Source organism: Podarcis muralis, chromosome 3 (assembly GCF_964188315.1).
Source record: "Podarcis muralis chromosome 3, rPodMur119.hap1.1, whole genome shotgun sequence".
In the NCBI taxonomy this organism is placed as follows: Eukaryota; Metazoa; Chordata; class Lepidosauria; order Squamata; family Lacertidae; genus Podarcis; species Podarcis muralis.
Genome location: NC_135657.1, coordinates 14,822,047 through 14,848,492, shown reverse-complemented (window position 1 = coordinate 14,848,492; position 26,446 = coordinate 14,822,047). Strand labels below are relative to the sequence as shown.

The 26,446-nt window shown below is 45.0% G+C and overlaps 1 protein-coding gene across 33 annotated transcripts in view; it reads right to left on the bottom strand.

Moving 5' to 3' along the window:
* The window catches only part of NRXN1 (neurexin 1), a 985,083-nt gene that overhangs the window by 13,394 nt on the left and 945,243 nt on the right, over positions 1-26,446 (bottom strand). For 22 of the 33 annotated variants that reach the window (XM_077925448.1, XM_077925461.1, XM_077925452.1 and 19 more), the window contains one exon: positions 11,190-11,277. In XM_077925448.1, the coding sequence (XP_077781574.1) occupies positions 11,190-11,277 (88 nt within the window). The remainder of the gene's footprint in view (positions 1-11,189; positions 11,278-26,446) is intronic. The other 11 variants (XM_077925450.1, XM_077925463.1, XM_077925453.1 and 8 more) reach the window with 1 other exon arrangement.

The window sequence follows — 26,446 nt, the reverse complement described above, 5'->3', positions numbered from 1 at the left end:
TAACTTAAGTCTCATTACTTTCATTGTAATCAGTTTTCTTTGGGTTGGGGAAAGGAATCGAACGCCAGGGCTTTTTTTGAGCCAGAACATGCCGGAACTCAATGGCGCCATTGCCATTCTAAGAGAACCAGGGACGTGTTCATGGTGAGTTCCAGCACCTCTGTTTCTAGGAAAACAGCATTGTCGAACACACTTGCATCTTCCCTCCCAGCTGCCCCCCACCCAAAAAAAAAAACAACCAGTTGGAGTACTGATTGTTATGTGGACTTGCATGTAAATGCTAGTTTGGTCCAGAGGAACACTGGGAAAAAGTTGTAACTTGCAACTATCACACTGAGATGTGGGATGAGAGGTCTTCTATAAGAACGTTTGACTACAAGAATCTAGGGGTCAGATAGTGGAATCTCTTTGGGTTGACTCTCCTGCATCAAACATTGTCATGGAAACTCATCCTATGCAAGCCGCTTCTTGCGGGAGAGATATTTCTCTTTGGGAGTATTGCACATCAAGCCCAAATTTTCTTTCCAAAGCACCCAAGCCCTGCTTTTCCCAATGAAGTGTCGGTCACCAGCATGTTTGCACTTAAAAGCCACGGATACAATATGCCAGGGAAGGGATATTGGCAGACAGATCTTATATAAACCATTAAGCCCCATGCAAACTTAGGAGGAAGCTGTAACGTGCATTTCAGTGGAAGGAATGATTTCAAGCGTGAAAAGTGCCATGAATGTGACGTCCACGATTCATATCACCTCTGCCCTGTGATATATTAACGAGTTTCATTTGCAGCCATCTGTGGTGCAGCATTTGGGTTTATTTTTTATTTTTTTTATAAATGAGAATTTAAATGACACCGGAGGAGTAGCTGGTACCCACTGCATTTAGAATACAGATAAGAACCTAAGAATAGCCCCTGGATGAGGCCAATGGCCCATCTAGTCCAGTATCCTGTTTTCACAGGAGCCAACCAGATGCTCATGGGAAACCAGGGAACAGAACATGAGCGCAAGAGCCTTTCCCCCTCCTCTGGTTTCCAGCAACTGGTTTTCAGAAGGATTACTGCCTCCAGCAAGTAGCCATAGATACGACTTCTCCTCCATGATTTTGTCTAATCCTCTTTTTACAATTAAGTGTTTTAAATTTCTGGTTAGCTGCCCTGAGCCCGGTTTTTAAACTGGGAAGGGCGGGGTATAAATAAATAATAATAATAATAATAATAATAATAATAATAATAATAATTATTATTATTATTATTATTATTATTATTATTATTAAAGCCATCCAAGTTGGTGGTGATCACAACCTCGTGGAGGAGCGCGTTCCATAGTTTGACTATGCACTGTGTGGATAAGTACTTTATTTTCTCCATACTTTATTTTAAATCTAACACTAAAAACGGCACAAGACAGTTCGTACATGTGGTTCTTAAGGACAGAAGAAACTGTTGGATTCTGTTTCTCATTTTCCCCATCTTAAATTCCTTTCTGAATCACTGTGCATCTATTTTTTAAAAAAGACAAACGCATCAAAATGTGTGCACATTTTGAGCCTACTTCTCCTAATACATACACAGTTTTCTGTCTCAAGGCAAATCTTAAAAAATGTAGTATAAACACCGACAACTGGGAAACACTGGCCTGCAAGTGCTCCAGTTGGAGAAGAGCCTTTACCAAAGATGTCATGGGCTTTGAAGACACTCGAACTCAGGACGCAAGGGAGAAACGTGCTAAGAGGAAGGCATGCTTGGCAAATCCACACTGTGATCAACTCCCACCTGGAAGCCGCTGTCCCCACTGTGGAAGGACGTGTGGATCCAGAATTGGCCTCCTCAGTCACTTACGGACTCATTGTTCAAACCGTGTTTATGGAAGACAATCTTACTTGGCTACGAGTGATCATCAAAGAAGAAGAAGGCACAGTTTTCTCTCATCTTTTCCTCCACAAACCAATTCTCCCATTTGTCCTCCATCAGCCAGCCAGAGTTCCATGCCCACCTGAATAGGTTCGGTCTTCATCATTCTGTTTTGTGGTCCACACCTCTTTTGTTGTTGCCTCCTACAAGCTCCTCCTCTAAATCTTAGGGTTTCTCCAAGCCTCCTCCTTCCTCAGTCTTAAGTGTAGGAGTACTTATTTTGGCTATATAAGGATGAACCCTCAGAGAATAAGAATGCAGGAAGCTGCCTGAGATAGACCATTGGTCCACCAAGTTCCATAATGTCTACATTGACTGGCAGTGGCATCCCAGGTTTTCATGCAGGGGACAATCTCCTTCCTGAAGATTGAACCTGATATCTTCTGCATGAACAGCAGATGCTCAACCACCGAGCTACAGGAGTTCTAGCTTTGCTATTTATTATAGGATGATATGGTTTTGACAAGGCATGCTAAGCCCTCAGCAGCAAGACAGGGAGGGTCTCCCAGGAACCCAACCAGGCTCCTACGAAACCTAAATCTTCTGAACGGGAGCTAATAAAATTATAGGGAACTGTCACCTCATCAGTGTACACCCCCCCTTCCTGCTGCTAATGTTAAATTAGATTGTGAGCCCTGTAAATATTTATGCAACGCACCCTGAGCCCTTGGCACAGGTGGGCTATAAATCTGATGAAATGCAATAACCAACCCAATAAATCTCACAGTGCAGCAAACTGAGCTGAAATGGATGGTTTGCTCATTGCCTGAGTAATGGAGAAGGAAGTCCCACTAGGGCTATAAAATCTGAATTGCAAGATTTTGTGTTTACATTCGGGCTTGTGCAATGGATTCAGCTGAGCCCCTGAGCCAAATCTGGCATATTTGGAGCGACTTGGGTGTTGGAAGAATTGGGTGCAGGCAGCCAGCTCAGGTTGGATGGCCCAGAACACTGCATGGCTATCAGTTTGTGGGCATCAGGCAGGAAGGAGAGGCAGGTCTCAGGCAGGAGAACCCCAAGAAAAGACCCACACCTGCCCTGGCTGCCAAGAGAAGGAAGAAACCTGCCTCCCAATTCTCCTTTCTGAGAGGAGCTGCTTGCAAAGGATCACTATGGACCAGGCAGGATTGGTGCCTCTGCATGCCAATTCTGTCGGCAGCAGGGTGCTCCTTTGGAAGGAAAGGAGAGGGTCCACACCTCAGCTGAGCAGTTGAGCTGCTGACTAACATCCTATATCCTTTTAAATGTGTCTGTGGGAGGGTTGTGGGGTTTTTGTTTCGTTTTGTTTTCATCTTGTGTTTTTATGTGGTGAACTGTCAAGATTTTCGGATGAAGGGTGGTGTACAAATTTAATAAATGAATGAATAAATAAATAAAATAAATCTGGGTGAGGGGAGGCACTTCTGGTCTCTATTAATTTATTTGGGAACTGGTCTGTTGATGTAATAATAATAATAATAATAATAATAATAATAATAATAATAATAATAAAATTATTTATACCCCGCCCTCCCCAGCCAAAACCAGGCTCAGGGCAGCTAACACCAGGTATAAAAACAATTGATTAAAATACAACTTAAAAACAAGATTAAAATACAACATTAAAATGCAGCTTCATTTCAGTAGAAACTCAAATCAAAAACTTTTTGGGGATGGAAAGGTCAACTCTTCACCAAGGCCAACTATCCAGACTGGTCCTACATGGGCCAGAAAAAAGCCAGGGAAGTCCTCAAATAGGAGTTCCATCACAGAAGGAGAAAGGAAAAGGAAAGAGGAGGAGGGGATCAAGTTGATTCCAAGCCAGGCAGAACAACTCTGTCTTACAGGCCCTGCAGAAAGAAATCAGATCCTGCAGGGCCCTGGTCTCATGAGACATAGCTGGAGCCAGTGTTGAAAAGGCCCTGGCTCTGGTTGAGGCTAATCTAACTTCCTTAGGGCCCGGGACCTCTAGGGTGTTGCTATTTATGGACCTTAAGGTCCTCCGTGGGGCATACCGGGAGAGGCGGTCCCGTAGGTACGAGGATGGGTCAACAGGACCCCTATCGGATAGGACCCACAAGGCATATGAAGGGCTCTACACAGCCCTGGTTTACATCCTCTAAAGAACAGCAAGAGTATTTTCTGTTACTCTCAGGAAGGGAATCCCTAGGCTTCCTTGTTTCTTTTCACTTCCAAAGCAGGGGGAAATGTATTTCAGCATCATGGTTTTATGGCAGCAAGATGCTTGTGTGTGTTTGTGTGTGATTGTGATGCAGTGCTTTTTTCTGGGGGGACGCAGGGGTACACATACCCCTAAACATTTTGTGAATCTAAGTTTGACCTCGTTGAAGGGCAGTATTTAAATATGAATAGGAAAATGAGAGTACCCCTAAACATTTTTTTTTTTAGGGGAAAAAACCACTGGTGTGATGGGGGATTTATTCCCTTTGCATTTTACCATGAACTTCTCTAATTTGCACTTTCTGGCCCAGTAATAAGGGAACTAAGACACAGCTAGTCCTCAGAATTCTCAAGAGTCTGAATTCTGCCATGCAATTCTCAAGAGAGAGGGGGAAAAATGGGGTGTGGGTCTAGAAAAAATGGAGAGAAAAAATGTCCAGAATGAATTAATGCTATGGGAAACTGGTTGCAAAAAAATATTTATATGGAGCAAAAATGCACATATAGGGGGAAATGGGCATGAAAATGCATACAAATTGGCAGAGAATGAAACCCTCAAACATCCTCAGAACTACACCCACATGTTTGGTAGACAGAAAGCCAGTCTCGCCATCCTTTGATTACCAGTGTGCATACCCTGTTTCACAATCTGCATTTTATACTGGGGGGGGGGCATTTTATCTTCCAGATGTGTTTTATAGGCTGGCTGCTTTATTGGTGGTCTCTCGTGCGCATCACGGGCGTGCTTTTCATTTATTTCCTGTGTTTGTCACAAGTCGCATCTCCCCATTCATTATTTACCAGGAGGCAGGTGCACAGCAAGCAAATCCAGAGGTGACAGACAAGGGCTTGCTGGCAGCGACAATTCCGGCAGAAGTTTCCTCCCAAGGAAGGCGGCGGCTGCTGCTGCTGCCGACGCTGCCGCCCCACTTTTCAAAATCAATGCCCCGAATTAATAATTCAGCACAATCAATAGAGAAGCTAGAAATCAGCATTTCAGAGCAGTTGAGGCACACCTTTTAGCTGACTGTCGGTTTTGGCTGCAGCACTGAAATCACTGAGCCTACAAACACTCACCCTAACCAAGAGGGGAATTGCGGGCATGAACTTCACATCTGTTGCGGGCTTAAAGGGCTGGGGAACAAGTTCCACTATCGCCACTGCCATCAAAATGCAGAGTATAGGATCACAAAACTGGAGTGCTGGAGGGGACCCCAAAAGCCATCCAGTCCAGCCCTTGCTACAATGTGTGTGCCGATTGTGCCCTTATCGACTTTGGGGATGTGACTCAAGCCAGGCTTTGCCAAGCTGGTGCTCTCCAGCCATTGCTGAACTCCCATTAGCCCCAGACAGCAATATCTGCTGGGCACCAGTTTGGTGATGTCTGACTTACAGCTTCCCCACAATTTTGCTACTGTAGGACCAAGGGGACGAAGGGCCAGGCCCCGACATTTTGTTGCCTGAGGCAGAGAACAAGATTGCGCTCTTCCCCATTCCATATACGGAAGCCATTTGAAGTTGCAGTGGAATCCTAATTCTAGAGTGTGAAAAGGATATTATGCCCCAGTGCACCTGAGGCAGAAGGCTTGTAGAGCAGCCAAGACTGGCTATGTAGGAATATGGAGAGGACTAGTCAGGGGGCTTAGAAGGAACATCCAGGAGGCTGCCATTGTTGCCAATCATCAGTGGACTGCAGCGGTTGTCTCACTTTGCCTAATGAAAGGACCGGCCCTGAGTGTATATTTGTGCCCTGTGCTTCATATCTCTAACCACAGGCAGAATCTGGTGTTTGTGTGTGTGTGGGGGGGGGGGTCCATGCTATTAGCAAATCCTGTGGAGACAATGGCACACAGATTCAGACACCACTTTATTCTGTCTTCAACATGTTTCCTTACTTGTTTCCTTTTGCATTTCAGGTGATCTTTCCCATGACTTTTGGAAAACTAATGGTATCTAATGGAAGTTTAGTGCTTATTTCCATTTTGTTTCCAGAAAAAAAAAAAAAACCAAACCCACTAGCTTGGGAAACCACTGGAGCTCTGTGATGCAATTTCAAGTGACAAAATCTGGGGCAGTTATTTCCCACTGTTTGAAGCTTAGCATGTTGTGGAGGTATACCAACCAAAATGCCACAGTTCTGTAATGCACTGTGTTCTGCGTTGGAACATTAGAAACTGTGTCGGAAGCGCTAGCATTAAAACCAGCTTCCACAATAAACCCCACATCTGAATGCAGCCTTAAGGCAACACATCTCTGAGTTGTGCACTGGCCCAAGTGCATGTGGAAAAAGGCACAAACTTCATTGGTTATGCCTTGAATTCTTGTCAAGACAACACCTGCCCACTGATAATTAAAGATTGGGAAGATGCGACCTGTAACAAAGTCAGGAAATTAACCAAATCACACCTAGTGCACCTAGCAATGAATTGAACAACGGCCAATAAACTGAAGCCAACCTCTGCCTGACAGTCTGTTCCTGGCATGATTCAATGTGTGGATGTTTGCCTTTTTAAAGTCCCCAAAGGGAACAGGACTGGGTGACATCCCGTTTTCAGCATCGTGATATATCTGCAGCTAAATATCGCAATGTCTGAAATTGCCCAGCCCTACCCCCAACCATTCCTGTGCACACAAGTCAGAGTGGTATGTGGGTTTGCCCAGTTCACAGAGCTAAGCTAAGCACCCAGACCACTCTGGCCCCCATGAACAGGGGCTGTATGGGGGCTTGGTAACTGAGTGGCAGGCAGCGGAGCAGTTTAAAGAAGCCGTTGCTCTGCCTTTGGCTCATGCGAGCCAGAGGTGGGGGTCTTGATCAGCTGAGAAGCGGGCTTCCTTAAACCACCTGCCTCTCAGCTAGTCAAGGCAATCTGAGCTGGCGATACAACATGGCTTCCCGGCCAGGCCAGCCCAGCGCAGACAGGCAGCAGTGAAGTTCACCTTGAATTCAATGCAAATTCTACCTTTGTACAGTAGGATAGTTTCCACCCACCAACCCACCAATCCAATCAGGGAAGCAAGGTGCCTTAACAGAGTTCAAAGGGCACATTTCAGCCTGGCAAAAGCACTTGTAGCAGCTGTGATGCAAGGCTGGTGAGGGTTGTGCTCTAGGGAGAGTCCTAAGGTTCCCCACCTTTGCCCTGAGTCTCAGAAATGTAAGGTCTGCTTTCTCCTACATTGAGTCCTACCTAGGTATCTTCTCATGTCAGCAGAAAGGGCCCTACAGACTTTCCAGGACACTGGCTCATAAAATCGGGCTACATTATCTTGTGAGTCACTAACCATTTCCTCATAATCATGGGCCTACAGACAGGAATGATTTGCTTTGTACCAGGTCTAGAATTCCCTTCATGGAGAAATATCAGAGCTAAAGTTCTTTTCAGGCGCTCTGGGGAGTATACACCAGAAATATCTGCTTCATCCATTGTTAAGCCTGCTCTCCTATGAGACACCATTGAGGGTCAGTTGTGCAGAAAACCTGAGCTCATTAAAGCTACCCAAAAAAAGATGAAGCCAGTATTTCTAGAAGATTCAGGATGGCTTTTAACTCTGGGGAGGAAACTGTCAGTACTTGAGGAAATGGTTGAGTATCGATGAGAAATGAGCACTGCTTCTTTTCTGCATGAGCCCACAAATAGAAGAGTTCTCACAACTACAACTGACAAATAAGGCGTTAATTCCAAAATGGGTAAATAATAGATTGGTCTGCCACAGTGTGCTGAGAAAGGGGCAGAAGTGTGTTGCATTTAGAGAGCAGCTTAAGATTCACCCTGGGATTCCTTGCTAGCCAAGGGTATGAATCGGAGAATATTGGTGTTTCCATATTATTTTTGTTTGAGTCTTAAATATTTGGTATGTTTTACATCTGGCCCACATTGATTTGTCATAGAACCTTCCTTTTTTAAAAACAACAACAACAACAACACACAAAACCAAATCAATAATTTTTGCATTGTCAGAACTTCAGAATTATTGTTCAAGAAATGGCAATTCATCTGCAACAGATGCAGAAAGGTCTGGTCGCAAATAGATGTTGTGGCCAGTGCAAAGCTGGGGGAGAGCCAAATATTACAAATGTAGCAGAAGTGCCAAAGGACAAGGATTAAAAAACCCATTACATGTTGCCAGCTCTCATGGTTTTAGAGTAAATTTCATGGGTTCAAATGTCCCTTAGTAAGAGAAGGAAGGAAGGAAGGAAGGAAGGAAGGAAGGAAGGAAGGAAGGAAGGAAGATCAGTTACCTGGTCACTCCAAAAGAAGGTCAAACAAGAAGCCAAATTATTCCTTTTATTATGTCAGTTGTGTCAGTGGAGCAGGGCAACTGGTTTTCAGGTTCCACAGACCTGTTCTGGCTGAATTCTTGCCTGAGGAAGAGTTCTGTGGAACCCCAAACTCACAGCGTTTGTCTTACTGCCACTAGGGATTCTATTTTTGAATCCTAGAGTTTGAAGCAGAAGAAGAAGAGTTTGGATTTGATATCCCGCCTTTCACTCCCTTTAAGGAGTCTCAAAGCGGCTAACAATCTCCTTTCCCTTCCTCCCCCACAACAAACACTCTGTGAGGTGAGTAGGGCTGAGAGACTTCAAAGAAGTGTGACTGGCCCAAGGTCACCCAGCAGCTGCATGTGGAGGAGCGGAGACGCGAACCCGGTTCCCCAGATTACGAGACTACCACTCTTAACCACTACACCACACTGGCTCTCACAAGCAGTGCCATGAATCATCAGATTCACCCTTAGCAGGGAATATCGCCATCATATCATATTGAGGGAATATCGCCATCATACCATATTGACAGCCAATCACAGATATTTACAAACATGCATGCGTTTTTGGTAGGTTTGCCAAAGAATGTGATATCGCAGCTAAGAAGCAGTGTTTTGGATGTTTCAACCAGGGTGGAGAAGAAGCCCTGCCGAACCACACTTTGGAAGGTAAGAATATAAGGAAGAGCTCTCCTGGACCAGCATCCCGTTCCTACAGTCAGATGCTCCTGGGAAGCAGGGCATGAGGACAATATCACCCCATAGCTGTTGTCCTCTCCACCTCCCAGCAATAGCATTCAGAGGGAGGCCACCATTCAGCCAGGAGATTCCATTCCACTATCATGGCCAAAGCACATCAATAGGCCTGCACTTCCCTCTTTCTTCCCTCAAACAATTGTGATGCAGCCTGTTTTCTGGCACAAATCGTGCAAGAACATCAGGAGAGTCTGATGGATCCGGCTAATAGCACATTCAGCCCAGCAACCTGCTCTCTCAGTGGCCATCAGATGTCTTTGGGAAACTCGCACAGAGGACCTGAGCACAACAGCACTCTCCCCTCCAGCCATTTCCAGCAGAGGCATACTACCTTTGAGCATGGAGTCAGAGGACTCAGCTACACAGCTGCAAATAAGACGTTTTAAATGCGTTGTAAAGAGCAATATACAAATATGACACTAGATGGCAACAGTAAGGTAAAGGTAAAGGTACCCCTGCCCGTACGGGCCAGTCTTGACAGACTCTAGGGTTGTGCGCCCATCTCACTCAAGAGGCCGGGGGCCAGCGCTGTCCGGAGACACTTCCGGGTCACGTGGCCAGCGTGACATCGCTGCTCTGGTGAGCCAGAGCCGCACACGGAAACGCTGTTTACCTTCCCGCTAGTAAGCGGTCCCTATTTATCTACTTGCACCCGGGAGTGCTTTCGAACTGCTAGGTTGGCAGGCGCTGGGACCGAACAACAGGAGCGCACCCCACTGCGGGGATTCGAACCGCCAACCTTTCGATCGGCAAGCCCTAGGCGCTGAGGCTTTTACCCACAGCGCCACCCGCGTCCCTAGATGGCAACAGTGAGCTATGCCAAATTCAATTTTTTTCAAAACTTTTTTTAAAAATAAAAAAGCATTTTCATAGCTTTTTAAAAATGTGTGTGTGGATTCTGCCAGAGTATAGCTATTGTGGCTAGTGGCCACTGACAGCCCCCTTCTCCAGATAATGTTATGACCCTTAAGCCACATCTGTTGACTGATGTCTTTATTTTGGGTTGTGAGAGCAATGACCTGACTCAGTATAAAGCATAAATCATGTGTTACCATGTGTAGTGTCCAAAGGACCCTGGAGTCTCAATAAAGTTTTTAGTCTTCACTGTTATGAGAAAACATGAAAAAATGTCTCATTTTCCTGTTAAGGTCACAGAGAATCATATCCAAATCCCTCAACTTGCCCTACAAGTCCTGCTGCTCTACCTTATTTCCCACAACCTGATGACAAGAATGGTGTGGATTTTTCACTGATTCATCTCTGTAACAAGTGCAGTAACTTCTGACATGAGTTGGGTGAATGGATGCATTTCAAAGATGGTGGAAAAAAGAATGAATACCAAGAGTTTGAGTTGACAGTTGAATTTGGGGCGAAACAGTCACAAACATAGATACAGACATCTATACAAAGAAATCTGCAACTCTTAGTGTCTACAAAGGAGCAATGTGTTCCTTATTAGAGTTTTAGAATGCAGCCACACCAGCCACAATACGTTTTTTAACTGTTTCATCCTTGAAAATTTCACTGGCAATTTGTCAGGCTGTTGTACGTTCAGTTGAATGCAGGTGGTTTGGGAGTTACCTACAAAATCTCTGTTTTTATATATGAAGGTCCCTCATCCACAGAACCCCTAATAAACATGGTGCTTGGAGCAAAAAAAAATATATTAAAAAATGTAATCATAAAGGTGTGTTTTTCTGGAATCAATTTTCAAATGCAATTAAGTAGCACTTTTTAGCGAGTACATAAGGGAACCATGATAAAGCTCCTTGTCCACATTAAAAATGTGCTGGCACAGAGACATGTTCAGGTCTCTCCACATGGCCTACTGTAGTTGTGCAGTGCCAAAAAGAAAGGAGGAGATGAAGCCTTAAATATCCTCTGTCTTCTAAACTAGGAATGTGACTATGCTGGTGGTTCAAATCCAGTATCTTCTGGAGCTAGAAAGAGACTTGAGTTCTGTCTCTACCACCATCAGAACGCTGCAGGTTGAAAGAGAGATTGCTCTTCTGTCATTCCTGCAAAGAGGTTGCACCTTTTACTCCCTGCTGCATGCAAAGAATCAAAACCAAAAGGAAAGGAATAAAAAAAGTTGACTAACCTAACCCACCTGAGCTCGGCTCACAGGGATCAATGTCCTCATCGTCGCTGGGACATTCGGCTGAGGCCACCAGGATGTCATCCGTGGTCTGCAAAGGAAAGAAAGAGCCCATTCAATTAATCAAACCGGTCCAACTAGGTGCTCACCTCTGTCAAACTGCCCAGGTTGGCAGGCACAGGCAGGCATCCACAACCGTAGGAGACTCACAACACTCGGTAAGCTTTTGGCTGTTGTTTTTAGATGGTGATGTCAGTTTCTTTTTTTACTGGAGAGTTAACAAAGGATTATGTCAGCGGTCCAGTGGGACAACAGGTCCTGCTCTCTTACCTCTCCATCTGCAACATCCTTTGTATTCCAATTTTGGTGCTCCTCCTCAGCATCATTTCACTACTTCATCCCTCTTCTTCCCACACCCCTCTCCCAATGATTGGACAACCCACCCCTCTACAGTTAACAAGCCTGTTTCTTCCTCCTCCTTTCCACACCTTTGGGGAAAAGATTCAGTTCTCAAAACGTCTCACCTGTATTTCCTCTCTCACCTGATTCTATTAGCCCCCAACCTGGAAGATGCTGGGGGAAGGAACTGCTTGCCTTCCTACCTCAGCGACTCAGAGGGCTTTGATTTCTTCTTGGCCAACCCACAAGCTCAATGGCTCAAAGGCTCAAAGCTCCCAAGAACTTGGGGTATTGACCAAGATTTTTCTGATCCCCTTTTGTCCTGCTTACAGCTGCTTGCACTGAATAATAATAATAATAATAATAATAATAATAATAATAATAATTTATTTATTTATTTATGCCCCGCCCATCTGGCTGGGCTTCTCCAGCCACTCTGGGCGGCTTTCAGCAAAATATTAAAATACAGTAACGCATCAAACGTTAAAAGCTTCCCTAAACAGGGCTGCCTTCAGAGGTCTTCTAAAAGTCTGGTAGTTGTTTTTCTCTTTGAAATCTGGTGGGAGGGCATTTCACAGGGTGGGTGCCACTACAGAGAAGGCCCTCTGCCTGGTCCCCTGTAACTTGGCTTCTTACAGTGAGGGAAATGCCAGAAGGCCCTCGGCGCTGGACCTCAGTGTCCGGGTAGAACGATGGGTGTGGAGACAACCATCAGAGATGAATCAGAGCTGACCATCGCTGCAGGATCTCCCCCTGGCAGTGGTGGCTAATCGGTTAGGTCAAATGGAGCCCCACTGACCTCAGACAGCTTCTAACTGCCTAGCATCTTACCCAGGCAGGGTAACCCTGGCCTCCAGCTCCCTGCTCCTTTATCTCTGCGTGGCCCTGTGTTGCAGAACTCAGCAGACAGATGGAGACAAGTATAGAATACTTGGCTCTGACACAACATCAGTTCTGGCTCCACCTACTGCCTGGGCTCCTTCTGCCCAAGTCACCAGCGCTGCCTCCTGGATCCTGCAAGCAAATTCTCAAATGGCGACGGAAAGCTACCATTGGAAAGGGGTCTTCGGAGTTCACAACCTAGCAGGGCACTTCGGTTCCGAGCCAAGACAAACAATTAGAAAAGCAGGTGCAATTGCGCACGCACAGAAGCGGGGAATCCAGACTTAATGCATTTTCGCAGCTTGGCGGCGTGTGGAAGCAGTGCTGAGCAACCGCAGACCAGGCTGCCATCTCTAGAAACAAATTTTCTTGATGAGAATAGTGGTTTACATCACATCTTCAATGTATGCGGTACTTTACAAAGGAACCAGCAAAAAAAGAGAGAGAAGGTTGGGGAGATTGGTCCTTGCCCCTAGGAACTTGTACTTTACATTTTGATGGTGGAGAGACAATAAAGGGAAGGCAGGCTATGGAGGGAAGCAAGAGATGAGAGTTTGTACCTGGTTGTTGGGCAAAAGAGACCCTGCCACCGCTTGAGGCAGGCTGCTCCACTAGGTAAAGGTAAACGTAAAGGACTCCTGGACGGTTAAGTCCAGTCAAAGCTGACTATGGGGTGCACCGCTCATCTTGCTTTTCTGGCCAAGGGAGCTGGCGTTTGTCCACAGACAGCTTTCCGGGTCATGTGGCCAGCATGACTGAACCGCTTCTGGCATAACGGGATGCCATGATGGAACCAGAGCACACAGAAACTATGTTTACCTTCCCGCCACAGTGGTACTGATTTATCTACTTGCACTGGTGTGCTTTTGAACTGCTAGGTTGGCAGGAAGAAGAAGAAGAAGAGTTTGGATTTGATATCCCACTTTATCACTACCCGAAGGAGTCTCAAAGCAGCTAACATTCTCCTTTCCCTTCCTCCCCCACAACAAACACTCTGTGAGGTGAGTGGGGCTGAGAGACTTCAAAGAAGTGTGACTAGCCCAAGGTCACCTATCAGCTGCATGTGGAGGAGTGGAGACACGAACCCGGTTCCCCAGATTACGAGTCTACCACTCTTAACCACTACACCACACTACTCTCACACTGGCTGGGACAGAGCAACGGAAGCTCACCCCGTCGCAGGGATTCAAACCGCCAACCTTCTGATCAACAAGCCCAAGAGGCTCAGTGGTTTAGACCACAGTGCCACCCATACAGCCCTCACCATGTTCCTCCTAATGTTCTGCCTCCCTGGTCTTTTTGCTGATTCTAATTCATGCATGGCATTCAAAAGAAGTGAAGGATGGATCTGACACCTCTTCAACTTTAAGTTAGAAGAAAATATGTTCCAGCCGGCAATGTCAATGTTGCTGACAGCAGTCGTTCCCCCATGCTTCAATTCCACTCCACCCTCCTTTTAAACCCCCCCCCCAAAAAAACCTGATAGGTGAAAGATGGAAGGAAAATCTGCTTGGCAAAAAAAATGAATTTTGGTCGCTGTTAGTAGCACCCATGATAAACGCCCATAATTTGCTGGGCAGCTGTTCTGAGTTTTCATTAAAGGGGGATTTAAAAGGCAAAGGAGAACCTCTGTCTTTGCCAGCAGCTTGTAATGAGATGACATACAGAGCGAAATAATCGTAACAACACATGCTTGGATTAGAGTGCCTTTTGGGTGACTGGGCAAATCCATCTTCACATTAGCATCAAACCCTCTTGGATTTTTCTTTTAAAGAGTTAAATAAGAAAGGCTTGTGTGCCAAGCTGATTTCCATTCACTGCAGTCTCCTTGCTTTCTGCACAGGGACATTTAAAGCATTCTGACTTTTTTTTTTTTTGGTACGTAATATATGTGTGAATAAGGCACAACACATATTTGTAACATACAGACATAGAATAATAGAATCGTAGAGTCGCAAGGGACTCCAAGGGTCATCCGGTCCAACTCCCTGCAATGCAGAGATCTCAACTAAAGAATCCATGACAGATGGCCATCCGACCTCTGCTTAAAAACCTCCAAAGAAGGAGAGTCCACCACCATTCCACTGCCCAACAGTGGAACATAGAGAAGGGAACAAGGAAGTTCTCAGTGACAAAACTTCTCTGGCTTTCTTGAAGATTAGGCTTAATAAAGGCTGGAAGACAACACAGAACTCCAGACTTGGAATCTGGCCATTACTCAAGTGTAAGAGTTTCAAGACTTATCCTTGGACACAACAATGGCAAACACAAAAGGTTGCACTTTTCTTCTTTGTGCGCCGCCACTTTGCTGTAAATTAGATAGGCATGCCAGCCATATCTGTTGTTCCATTCCTCTAAGTCTAAAATATCATTATTATCTAATGTAATCCAGTCTCTGATCCAACTAAAACATGCAGCATCATAGTATATTGCACTCTTCCATTGCCTCTTGAGACCGACAGATGCCAGCAACAATGTATCCACTGATCTTATTTATGGCTAATTATTTACTATTTATTATTATTCATTTACTAAACCACGCTGAGAGCCACTGTGGTGCAGTGTTTTGGACTAGGACCTGGGAGACCAAATCCCCACTCAGCCATGGAAGCTCACTGGGTGACCTTGGGACAGTCTCTCACTCTTAGACGAACCTACCTCACAGGGTTATTGTGAGGGTGAAATGGAGGAGGGGAAAAGGAAAAGTATGGACAGCACCTTGGGAGAAAAGTGGGATATTAAATGTAATAAATAAATAAAATACTTATTTTATTACATTTAATATGCTGCCTTTCCAACACATGGCAACCTCCTGCACCGTGTGTTAACCTCACAACGGCCTTGTGAGATAGGTCAGGCTGAGAGATAATGACTGGCCGAAAGGTCCTCAGTATTACCAGTTGTTTTTCTGTTAAATGGGCATTTTGTGGTGCCTACGACCTGCCAATTGCTTAAAAAAATTATTAACCCCACTTTGATGTTATATATGTATATATTGCAGGCTTCTGGCCTCTCTTTGCTGGTTCCTCCCCTCCCCCCACCCCCACATGTTTCTTCTCCATCAAAAATAAATATTTAAAATGAGAGAAGCAGCTCAAATCTTTTTGGCTACCTCTTCCTGTTTGAGGCCAGGCATATTACATTCCTGAGCCGTAAGATAAACTTGCTGAAAATGAATACCTGGCTTTAAAAAGAGAGAGAGAGAGAGAGGTAGAGGGAGAATAAAAGAAAATAACCCAAACTGATGGGATTTCTAGAAGAAACCAACAGGGTGTGAAAAATTAGGATGGAGTTCATGTGGGGAGCGGGGGGGAAGCAAAACCCTAAAATTTCATTTCAGGAGGCTAGATTAACTGAGCAATTTTCTCGCCAAGACTGTGTAATTTAAATTTAATTTACTGTGTGTGAAGCTGATCTCTCTGACTGTCTGTTGAGACAGTAGTAGAAAGAATACTCAAATATGTCACATTAATCAATCCTATTCTTCGGCATCCCTCTCCCTGGAGCTTATAAGCTTCTTCCGAGCAATAAACCACCTGCCCATCCCCCAACAAGATGGGGGGGGGGTAAAGAAACAGGCCTTAACTTGTGGCACTATATGCCAGCACTCCCCAATTCCTCTCCCATTCCAAGTTTGAGAAAGAGACAGGTCACCTTAACAGAGGGGAAAAAGTTGGGGGGAATTAAAGCTCAATTCAAGACATAGCATTAGTTAAGTCCGAAATTATTTCCTCGAGTAGAGGTGGAGAAGTGCAACAAGACCTGAACTGGAAGCTGGTAGTTCCAGGAGACTGGGGGAAGAGACTGGTTATCATTGCCTTCCCAAAAGCTTGCCTTTTGCTACTGCCAGCCTCCTCAATAGTAAGGATATGGGAGCCAGCTTGGCAAGAGAGGACCCTGTCCCTCTGAACTGCATTGAACTGAGAGTGCAGAAAGACCAGCAACTGAAACTTCCTGGTCAGATAACACCTGATTTGCTTTGCATTTCGGTGCAAATTGAATAAATAAATGAATGAAAGTAAAATAGATTGGTGCTTTTCTTTTTGGTAATTTATTCTATGTATGTTAGAATCGCTGCTGTTTTGTCATTTTTGGATTTACTGACATGCTCCCTGCTCTATATTTTGTATAATTGGGTTATTTCGGTGTTTCCAATGTTTGCTGTAAGCCGCTTTGGGCAAAGCTCATTGTGGTGGGCTCTCATTTGTGGGGTGGGTCAGGGTTCCATCCTCTCCCCCATGCTCTTTAATATCTATATGAAGCTGCTGGGAGAGATCATCAGGGGTTTTTGGCTGGGTGTTCATCAGTATGCAGATGACACCCAGCTCTACATCTCTTTTAAATCAGAACCAGTGAAGGTGGTGAAGGTCCTGTGTGAGTGCCTGGAGGCTGTTGGAGGATGGATGGCGGCTAACAGATTGAGATTGAATCCTGACAAGACAGAAGTACTGTTTTGGGGGGACAGGGGGTGGGTGGGTGTGGGGGATTCCCTGGTCCTGAATGGGGTAACTGTGCCCCCCTGAAGGACCAGGTGCGCAGCCTGGGAGTCATTTTGAACTCACAGCTGTCCATGGAAGTGCAGGTTAATTCTGTGTCTAGGGCGGCTATCTACCAGCTCCATCTGGTACGCAGGCTGAGACCCTATCTGCCCACGCACTGTCTCGCCAGAGTGGTGCATGCTCTACTTAATTCCCGCTTGGACTACTAAAATGCGCTCTACGTGGGGCTACCTTTGAAGGGGACCCAGAAACTACAATTAATCCAGAATGTAGCAGCTAGACTGGTGACTGGGAGTGGTTGCCGGGACCACATAACACTCGTCCTGAGAGATCTGCATTGGCTCCCAGTACGTTTCCGAGCACAATTCAAAGTGCTGGTGTTGACCTTCAAAGTTCTAAATGGCTTCAGCCCAGTATACCTGAAGGAGCGTCTCCACCCCCATCCTTCAGCCCCAGACACTGAGGTCCAGCACCAAGGGCCTTCTGGCAGTTCCCTCACTGCGAGAAGTGAGGTTACAGGGAACCAGACAGAGGGCCTTCTCAGTAGTGACGCCTGCCCTGTGGAACGCCCTCCCATCAGATGTCAAGGAAATAAGCAACTATCCTATTTTTAAAAGACATCTGAAGGCAGCCCTGTTTAGGGAAGTTTTTAATATTCAGTGCTGCATTGTTTTTAATACTCGATTGGGAGCCGTCCAGAGTGGCTGGGGAAACTCAGCCAGATGGGTGGGGTATAAATAAATTATTATTATTATTATTATTATTATTATTATTATTATTATTATTATTGCCATGCATCAATCAACCTGCCTCAGGCTGTGGGGTGAGGGCAGTGGTGGGGTGGGGAAGGAGAGGGCAAATCCCTGCATCCTTGTTCTCCTCCCCACATCTGGCTTCACACTTTCTTTGACTATTCCAGCCACCCTGGAACAGGTCCCTGATAATGACTCTCGCTTGGCAGGAAGGAGGAAAAGGTTATATTGACATTCATGGCTCCACCCACCTTTGCTTCTGACTCCAACCATCACTGGCAGGTTTCCCCACCCCAAGATATTAGCTTAGAAGGGAACTTGACCCTTCAGCTGAAAAGGGTTTCCCACCCCTGACCTAGAATACCATGGCTGAGGTCTTTTAACATATGAAAGGTATTTCATTCTCTGGAAGGAACATTACCATAATGAGAAAATTATCAGTATTATATTTCTTCCTTAAGTGCAGGAATTTGAGAGGGCCTCCTGCCTAGAAAACCAGCCAAGACTGCCTTCTCACTCCCCGGCCACTTAACACATTAGGCCACAAGTGGAAATTAATGCAACTTTCTCTGTCTCTCGCTCTCTCTTTCCACCCCATCATTCTGCATGAACACGGAGGTCCAGCTCCAAGGGCCTTCTGGCAGTTCCCTCCTCGCGAGAAGTGAGGTTACAGGGAACCAGACAGAGGGCCTTCTCAGTAGTGGTGCCCGCCCTGTGAAACGCCCTCCCATCAGATGTCAAGGAAATAAACAATGAACTGACTTTTAGAAAACACCTGAAGGCAGCTCTGTTTAGAGACGTTTTTAATGTTTGAAATTTTATTCTATTTTTAGTCCTCTGTTGGGAACCGCCCAGAGTGGCTGGGGAAACCCAGCCAGATGAGTAGGGTATAAATAATAATAATAATAATAATAATAATAATAATAATAATAATAATAATAATAATTTGCCACCGCCAATGAGCCATGAAATTCCGCACCCTTAACAAACTACAGTTCCCGGGATTCTTGAGGGGAGAGGAGCCCTGCCTGCTAAAGTGCTATAAGGGTTATCCAAACAGGTGACCACACAGAGATCCTTGTGACACATTGGTTGTGCCACACGTTAAAGCAGAGAACCCAGCACATGGCGTGGCAAGTGTCCTTGGGGCAGAAATGGAAGCCATAATCTCATGGTATCATGGAACTGTAGCACATGGAAGGGTATCACGGGAGGGATGTCAAGGGTCATCTAGTCCAACCCCAATCAACGCAGGACTCTCAACTAAAGCATCCGTGACAGGTGGCCATCCAACCTCTGCTTAGAAACCTCCAAGGAAGGGGAGTCCATCGCCTTCCAATGGAGTCCGTTCCATGGTTGAACAGCAATCTCCATCAGAAATTGCAATAAATGCGTTATAATTGCAGTCTTAAAACCTGGGACAAAACAAAAGATCCAGAGCAAGCAAGCAAGCAAACACACACACACACACACACACACACACACACACACACACACCTGGCTGTCAAACATCAACTGTAAGGGATGTCAGAAGAAGGAGAACCTTCCAGGACAGGGCTAGAGGCTGAGAGTCACAGTGTGACCACAGACTCATAGAGGAGTCAGAGGTGACCTCTGCTACCCAGAAGCAGGACAGTCCCAGTGCTGCTGGCTCTCTTTCTTCTCCAATACCCCACTCGAGGAGAGCTCTGCATACTGCTGAGCAACCAGCCAGACAGGCCCAGAAGAGGAGCCCACCACCTCGCTCCAGTCTTCGTCTGCTGGGGAGGGATCCAGAGCTGAGTCAAGAGGGGGAAGTGGTCAGTCTCAGCAATGCCTCAAGCTGAATGTCTCATTGCCAGAGGAACTCTTCTGTGTTGCTACTTTCTGCGAATAAAAGCTAATTGCATTTTGCGTCTCAAGCTCTTTCCTTCCCTGTGGATGACCTGCAATTGCCTGACATCTCCTTGACATCAACTAACCTCTACCTCCTCCCCATCCCTCAAGTCATTTAGAATAACAAGTTTTGTTTACAAAGGTTTTTTTTCCTTACACACTGGGAGAAAGTGATCCAGCTGGGTGTAATTGGGGAGAATTTCATCAGAAGAGGGCCTTTGTCCTCATCAATCAAAAATGGAAAGCATGCATTGGACTGGACCTTCCTCAGAGATTCTTATTTTATGGTGAGGCCCCTTGCTATTTACTAATATCCAGTAGCAATGGTTTTTTCGATGTGGCCCTTGCTGCTCATTAAAGATGCCTTGCTTATGAATCTGGGCCATGTTCCATTTCTTCGGCAGCAGCAGAAGGAAACCATGTTAGGCTGATTAATGTGCAAAGCAGCTTTCTCTTCATCTCAGAAATCCCCTTCAGAAATCTGAGCGCTCATTTGTTTTTCCTTGGAATTGGCCCTACATCTCAGAGTTATTTAAAATGCGCACGTTGCAGTGATTAATGTGTTCAAACTAAGGAAACCTAAATGGGAATTTAAAACCAAAGCACTTGTTTTTACTCCAAATGAAAATGAGCCTTGGAATTATGTCAGAAGGGTGAAAATAATAGCATTATTTAAGAGAGAGCATGGAGTGGTTTGGATGTGATGCTAAATCATAGTTTAGCATTACAGGGATGATCCAAGTTGAGCTTAAGGCAGGCATAGGCAAACTCGGCCCTCCAGATGTTTTGGGACTACAACTCCCATCATCCCTAGCTAACAGGACCAGTGGTCAGGGATGATGGGAGTTGTAGTCCCAAAACATCTGAAGGGCTGAGTTTGCCTATGCCTGGCCTAAGGCTTGTATGTTCTTCCTTCCCCTACCATGCTCTAGTATGGACAGTGCTATTTTTCCAGAAAAAGAGGTGCCAAAACTCACCATGAACATCTCCCTAGTTCTCTTGTAAGGGCACTGGCACCCACTTGAGAGTTGCCGGAACTCAGTTCCAGCAAGTTCCCACTGGGAAAAAAAGCTCTGGGTATGGACATGAGGAAGCTTCTGCTTCCAGCCTAGATTAACCACGCCTTACTGTGTCATCTGAACCCAACTGCTTTTGCTTAATCTAAACTGTGGTTTGCTGAAGTAGAGCAAACTCCAAACTACAGTTTAAGAAGCTGGCTTGTTTCAACAAACCATGGTTAGCGTTAACCACATGTTAGGGTTTGGATGTAATGGAAAACTGCTGTTAATCTAAAGGAAAAGCTTCAGATCTCTTCCTTGTGGTTGAGTCCGGGGAGGGAAAAGGAGAAAGTGTGCAAGCCTGAGGCGCACTGCAGCTCTTCCTTGTAACACTAAACCATGGTTTATCACCCCATGACAACTTTCCTGACATCTAACAGGTTCTTTCCACTTCATGATAGACAGTACTGAGCTAGATGGATCACTGGTCTGATTGTGTATACCACATCTCCCTGTGTTTCGTATTACACGATAATGGGCACCTCCAAAGTAGCACCTCTAGCATTGCCAAAGCTCCACAACAGTTATCTTCATCAATACTGCCATGGTTTCCTTTTTCCTTTGTTTGGAAGTGTGGGAGAAAGGAATGATGAAAGAAAAAGGAAAGGTGAGGATGAAGTCAAGAACTTCACATCATTGCATCTACAATTTCCCAAGCACCCACTTTGCGAAGGGTGTAATTCGCGTATCATTCTGACACTTGATAGCAATTTCCCCATTGATTTTGATAGCTCTGAACGGTGCCTATTTAATAAAAACTGATCGATGGCCGGTCTGCTGTACGTATTGAGCCATATACTTAGAAACATTTGTACACAGGGAGTGTTTGGTGCCCATTCATTTGGCATGCACAATTCCCATTAAAGTTAATAGGAGTTAGGCACACATGCACTGAAATGGAGGCTGCTTTTAATTGCCTCCCAATTAGAAACACAAGCTTCATTAGGCCTACTGCTTTGGTAAAACACATATTTGATGAAACAGCTTCTGCTGCTGGAAAGTTTTCATCCAGGTGTTAGTGTAATCAGGATTTTATTTCATCCGAACAGCTCTCCTCTTTCAATTCTTTTTTAAAAAAACAACAACAACAAAGAATTAAGCTGCATTTCAAATTGGTTATTTGGAAAGCTAATTTGAGGTCCTACTTAGCTAAAATCTGTTCCATGTGACCTTTGCAGTGGAACAGTTTTGCCCCTAGAAACATGCTACAAGACCAGTTTGCATCCAATATTACTTTTCTTCTTCTTTAACAGATAAACAAAAGGTTCTAAGCCTCCTTGGTGGGGGAAATAACTTTGTGTCAATCCATCTCCAATCAGCTCTAGGCAATATAGTTGATCAGGGCCGGCCCATAAATGAGGCAAGGCGAGGCAATTGACATGGGTGGCAGGATCCACGGGGGATCCTTATGTAGATCTTTATTCCCCCTTGTTCCTGTTGTAGATCTTCACTCACCCCTTCTTCCCTGGCGGGGAGGGTGACACCATTTTGTGGTTCGCCTCAGGCGGCAAAATGTATTGGGCCAGCCCTGTAATGGGAGTCCAACATCTGAAAGTCAGTATAGTGTTAGTGGTTGGAGTGCTGCACTGGCATACAGGAGACCAGAGTTCAAATCTCCACTCAGCCACGAAGCTTGACTTTGGTCTGTTCCTCAGTTCTTAGCCTAACTCTCTTCATAAGGTCATTGGGGAGGGGGAAGACATGTGCATGTCACCTTAATCTCCCTGGAGGAAAAGTAATAAACTAAAATAACTGCAAACTGCAAACATCTGGAGTCACAGGTGTTAGAATTCCTGCTCTGTGATTGCAGTCATGGAATTTTTGTCTATCACATGGTGGTGTATGTTTTGACTCCACAGAGTGGAAAATGACGGAGACAGGATGTTTGTGTTACTGTGTTCCGTGAATCAGTTACAGATGGGTAGCCGTGTTGGTCTGCCATAGTCAAAACAAAAAAAATTCCTTGCAGTAGCACCTTAAAGACCAACTAAGTTAGTTCTTGGTATGAGCTTTCGTGTGCATGCACACTTCTTCAGATACACTGAAACAGAAGTTGCCAGATCCTTCTATATAGTGAGAAGGTGGGGAGGGGTATTACTCAGAGGGGGGTGGGAATGGGTGATTGGCAGATAGCTGTGATGAGCCTGTTGACGACTATTAACGACTGCAGTAGGTCTTACAGGAAAAAGCAAGGGGTGAGAAGGTGAAAAATGGCTTTGTCATGTATAGTGAGATAAGAATCCAATGTCTTTATTCAGTCCAGGTGTCTCCATGGTTTTAAGTTTGGTAATGATTTGCAATTCAGCAGCTTCTCTTTCCAGTCTATTTCTGAAATTCCTTTGTAGTAAAACAGCTACTTTGAGATCTTGTATAGAATGTCCTGGGAGATTGAAGTGTTCTCCTACTGGTTTCTCTGTCTTGTGATTCTTGATGTCAGATTTATGTCCGTTTATTCTTTGGCGTAAGGTTTGGCCTGTTTGTCCAATATAGAGAGCTGAAGGACACTGTTGGCATTTGATGGCATACACAATGTTAGACGATGAGCAATTAAATAGTCCAGAGATGGTGTGTGTGATGTTGTTGGGGCCAGTAATGGTGTTGTCCGGGTGTATGTGGCAGCAAAGTTGGCATCTGGGTTTATTGCAGGCTCTGGTGCCAGTGTCCGTGTTAAGTCTGGTTGTAGTATTATTGTGGGTTAGGAGTTGTTTAAGATTGGGTGGCTGTCTGTAGGCAATGAAAGGTCTTCCTCCCAGAGCTTGAGAAAGAGAACTGTCATTGTCCAGGAGAGGTTGTAGATCTCTGATGATGCGTTGTACTGTTTTAACTTGGGAGCTGTATGTGATGACTAGAGGAGTTCTGTTATTTTCTTTTTTGGGTCTGTCTTGCAGCAAGTTCTCTCTGGGTATCAGTCTGGCTCTGTTGATCTGTTGTCTAACTTCATCTGCTGGGTATTTTAGTTCTAAAAAGGTTTGCTGTAGATCTCTTAGGTGAGAGTCTCTGTCTGTAGAATTGGAACAGATACGGCTGTAACGTAGTGCCTGGCTATAAACAATGGACTGTTTGGTATGTTTGGGATGGTGGCTAGAGGCATGTAGATATGTTTGTCGGTCAGTTGGTTTACGGTATAAGGTGGTGTCTATGCGCCCATCCTGTATTTTTATAGTAGTGTCCAAAAAATGTATTTCTTGCATAGATTGATTCATTGTTAGGTTGATTGTGGGGTGAAAATCATTGAATTTCTGGTGGAAGGTGTTCAGGGTCTGTTGACCATGTGTCCAGATGATAAAAATATCATCAATGTATCGCAGGTACAAGAGAGGTTTGAGTGGGTAGGAGTTTAGGAAACGTTGTTCTAAATCTGCCATGAAGATGTTGGCATACTGTGGGGCCATGCGGGTGCCCATGCGGGTGCACCCGCATGGCCCCACAGTATGCCAACATCTTCATGGCAGATTTAGAACAACGTTTCCTAAACTCCTACCCACTCAAACCTCTCTTGTACCTGCGATACATTGATGATATTTTTATCATCTGGACACATGGTCAACAGACCCTGAACACCTTCCACCAGAAATTCAATGATTTTCACCCCACAATCAACCTAACAATGAATCAATCTATGCAAGAAATACATTTTTTGGACACTACTATAAAAATACAGGATGGGCGCATAGACACCACCTTATACCGTAAACCAACTGACCGACAAACATATCTACATGCCTCTAGCCACCATCCCAAACATACCAAACAGTCCATTGTTTATAGCCAGGCACTACGTTACAGCCGTATCTGTTCCAATTCTACAGACAGAGACTCTCACCTAAGAGATCTACAGCAAACCTTTTTAGAACTAAAATACCCAGCAGATGAAGTTAGACAACAGATCAACAGAGCCAGACTGATACCCAGAGAGAACTTGCTGCAAGACAGACCCAAAAAAGAAAATAACAGAACTCCTCTAGTCATCACATACAGCTCCCAAGTTAAAACAGTACAACGCATCATCAGAGATCTACAACCTCTCCTGGACAATGACAGTTCTCTTTCTCAAGCTCTGGGAGGAAGACCTTTCATTGCCTACAGACAGCCACCCAATCTTAAACAACTCCTAACCCACAATAATACTACAACCAGACTTAACACGGACACTGGCACCAGAGCCTGCAATAAACCCAGATGCCAACTTTGCTGCCACATACACCCGGACAACACCATTACTGGCCCCAACAACATCACACACACCATCTCTGGACTATTTAATTGCTCATCGTCTAACATTGTGTATGCCATCAAATGCCAACAGTGTCCTTCAGCTCTCTATATTGGACAAACAGGCCAAACCTTACGCCAAAGAATAAACGGACATAAATCTGACATCAAGAATCACAAGACAGAGAAACCAGTAGGAGAACACTTCAATCTCCCAGGACATTCTATACAAGATCTCAAAGTAGCTGTTTTACTACAAAGGAATTTCAGAAATAGACTGGAAAGAGAAGCTGCTGAATTGCAAATCATTACCAAACTTAAAACCATGGAGACACCTGGACTGAATAAAGACATTGGATTCTTATCTCACTATACATGACAAAGCCATTTTTCACCTTCTCACCCCTTGCTTTTTCCTGTAAGACCTACTGCAGTCGTTAATAGTCGTCAACAGGCTCATCACAGCTATCTGCCAATCACCCATTCCCACCCCCCTCTGAGTAATACCCCTCCCCACCTTCTCACTATATAGAAGGATCTGGCAACTTCTGTTTCTGTGTTCCGTGAAGTGGGACTATTGTCCTTTGTTCCTTCTCTTTGCTGTCTGATGCTAGAGAGAGAGGGAGCCATGTTGCAGTGCTCCGTGTGTGTTTATATGTAAATAAAGTAGATTAGCCAAAATGCGAGTTACTGAGGTCTGTTACGCAAACTGCGAAGACTCTGTGGATCCCTAAGTGTGCCGGTGTCAGTTGGCATCGGTCTCTGTGATGTTTGGGCTGAAGAAAGCTTTTGAAGCTCCTGAACAATTTACCAGGAGGAAGAGAACATGCCAGTCGGGCATGTGTCTCTGCCAGGGTCCTACTCAAGTGTAGGGTGAGCTCCTGACATCCCCATCCCCATGAAATGCCATTTCCCCACTAATCAAGTAACTGCTAAAAAATGAATTCCCAAAAAAGGCTACCTGTCTTCCATGGGGTGCATTTTCCCTCCCACAAAGGATTGCTTTTTCTTTTCCCTTTCTCTCACTCTTGCAACAGGGCAACTGTGCTCCTAATGAATGGGGCAATTTGGCTCTGTTTCCCCCAAAGAATTCTAGATACCACTGCTTGCAACAGAGCTGCTAGACAGTGGAATGGATTCTCTTGAGAGCTTGTGGACTCTCCTTTGTTATAGGTTTAAAAGTAGAGGTTAGATGGCCACCTGTCATGGGTGCTTTAGTTGAGATTCCTGCATTGCAGGGGGTTGGACTAGATGACCCTTGGGGTCCCTTCCAGCGGTATAATTCTATGGTTCTACACTGAGAATTGTTAGGAGACTCCTGCTATCACCCTTGCAGGACTACAACTCTCAGGGCTCCCAGGGAAGAGGGATTCGGCACTTGTGTTCGGATGTGCTTATTGTTGTGCAAACTGTCATTGGCCAATTAAAATCAGATTCTCCGTAAAAAGAAAATTCAATTTGAACAAAATTTTGTGTGAATCTGTTTTTCGTTTTCGTTTTGTTGTTGTTGTTCCCTCCTTCCCTCCCTCCCTCCTTCCCTCCCTCCCTCTCTCTCTTACACACACACACACACACACGTGCAC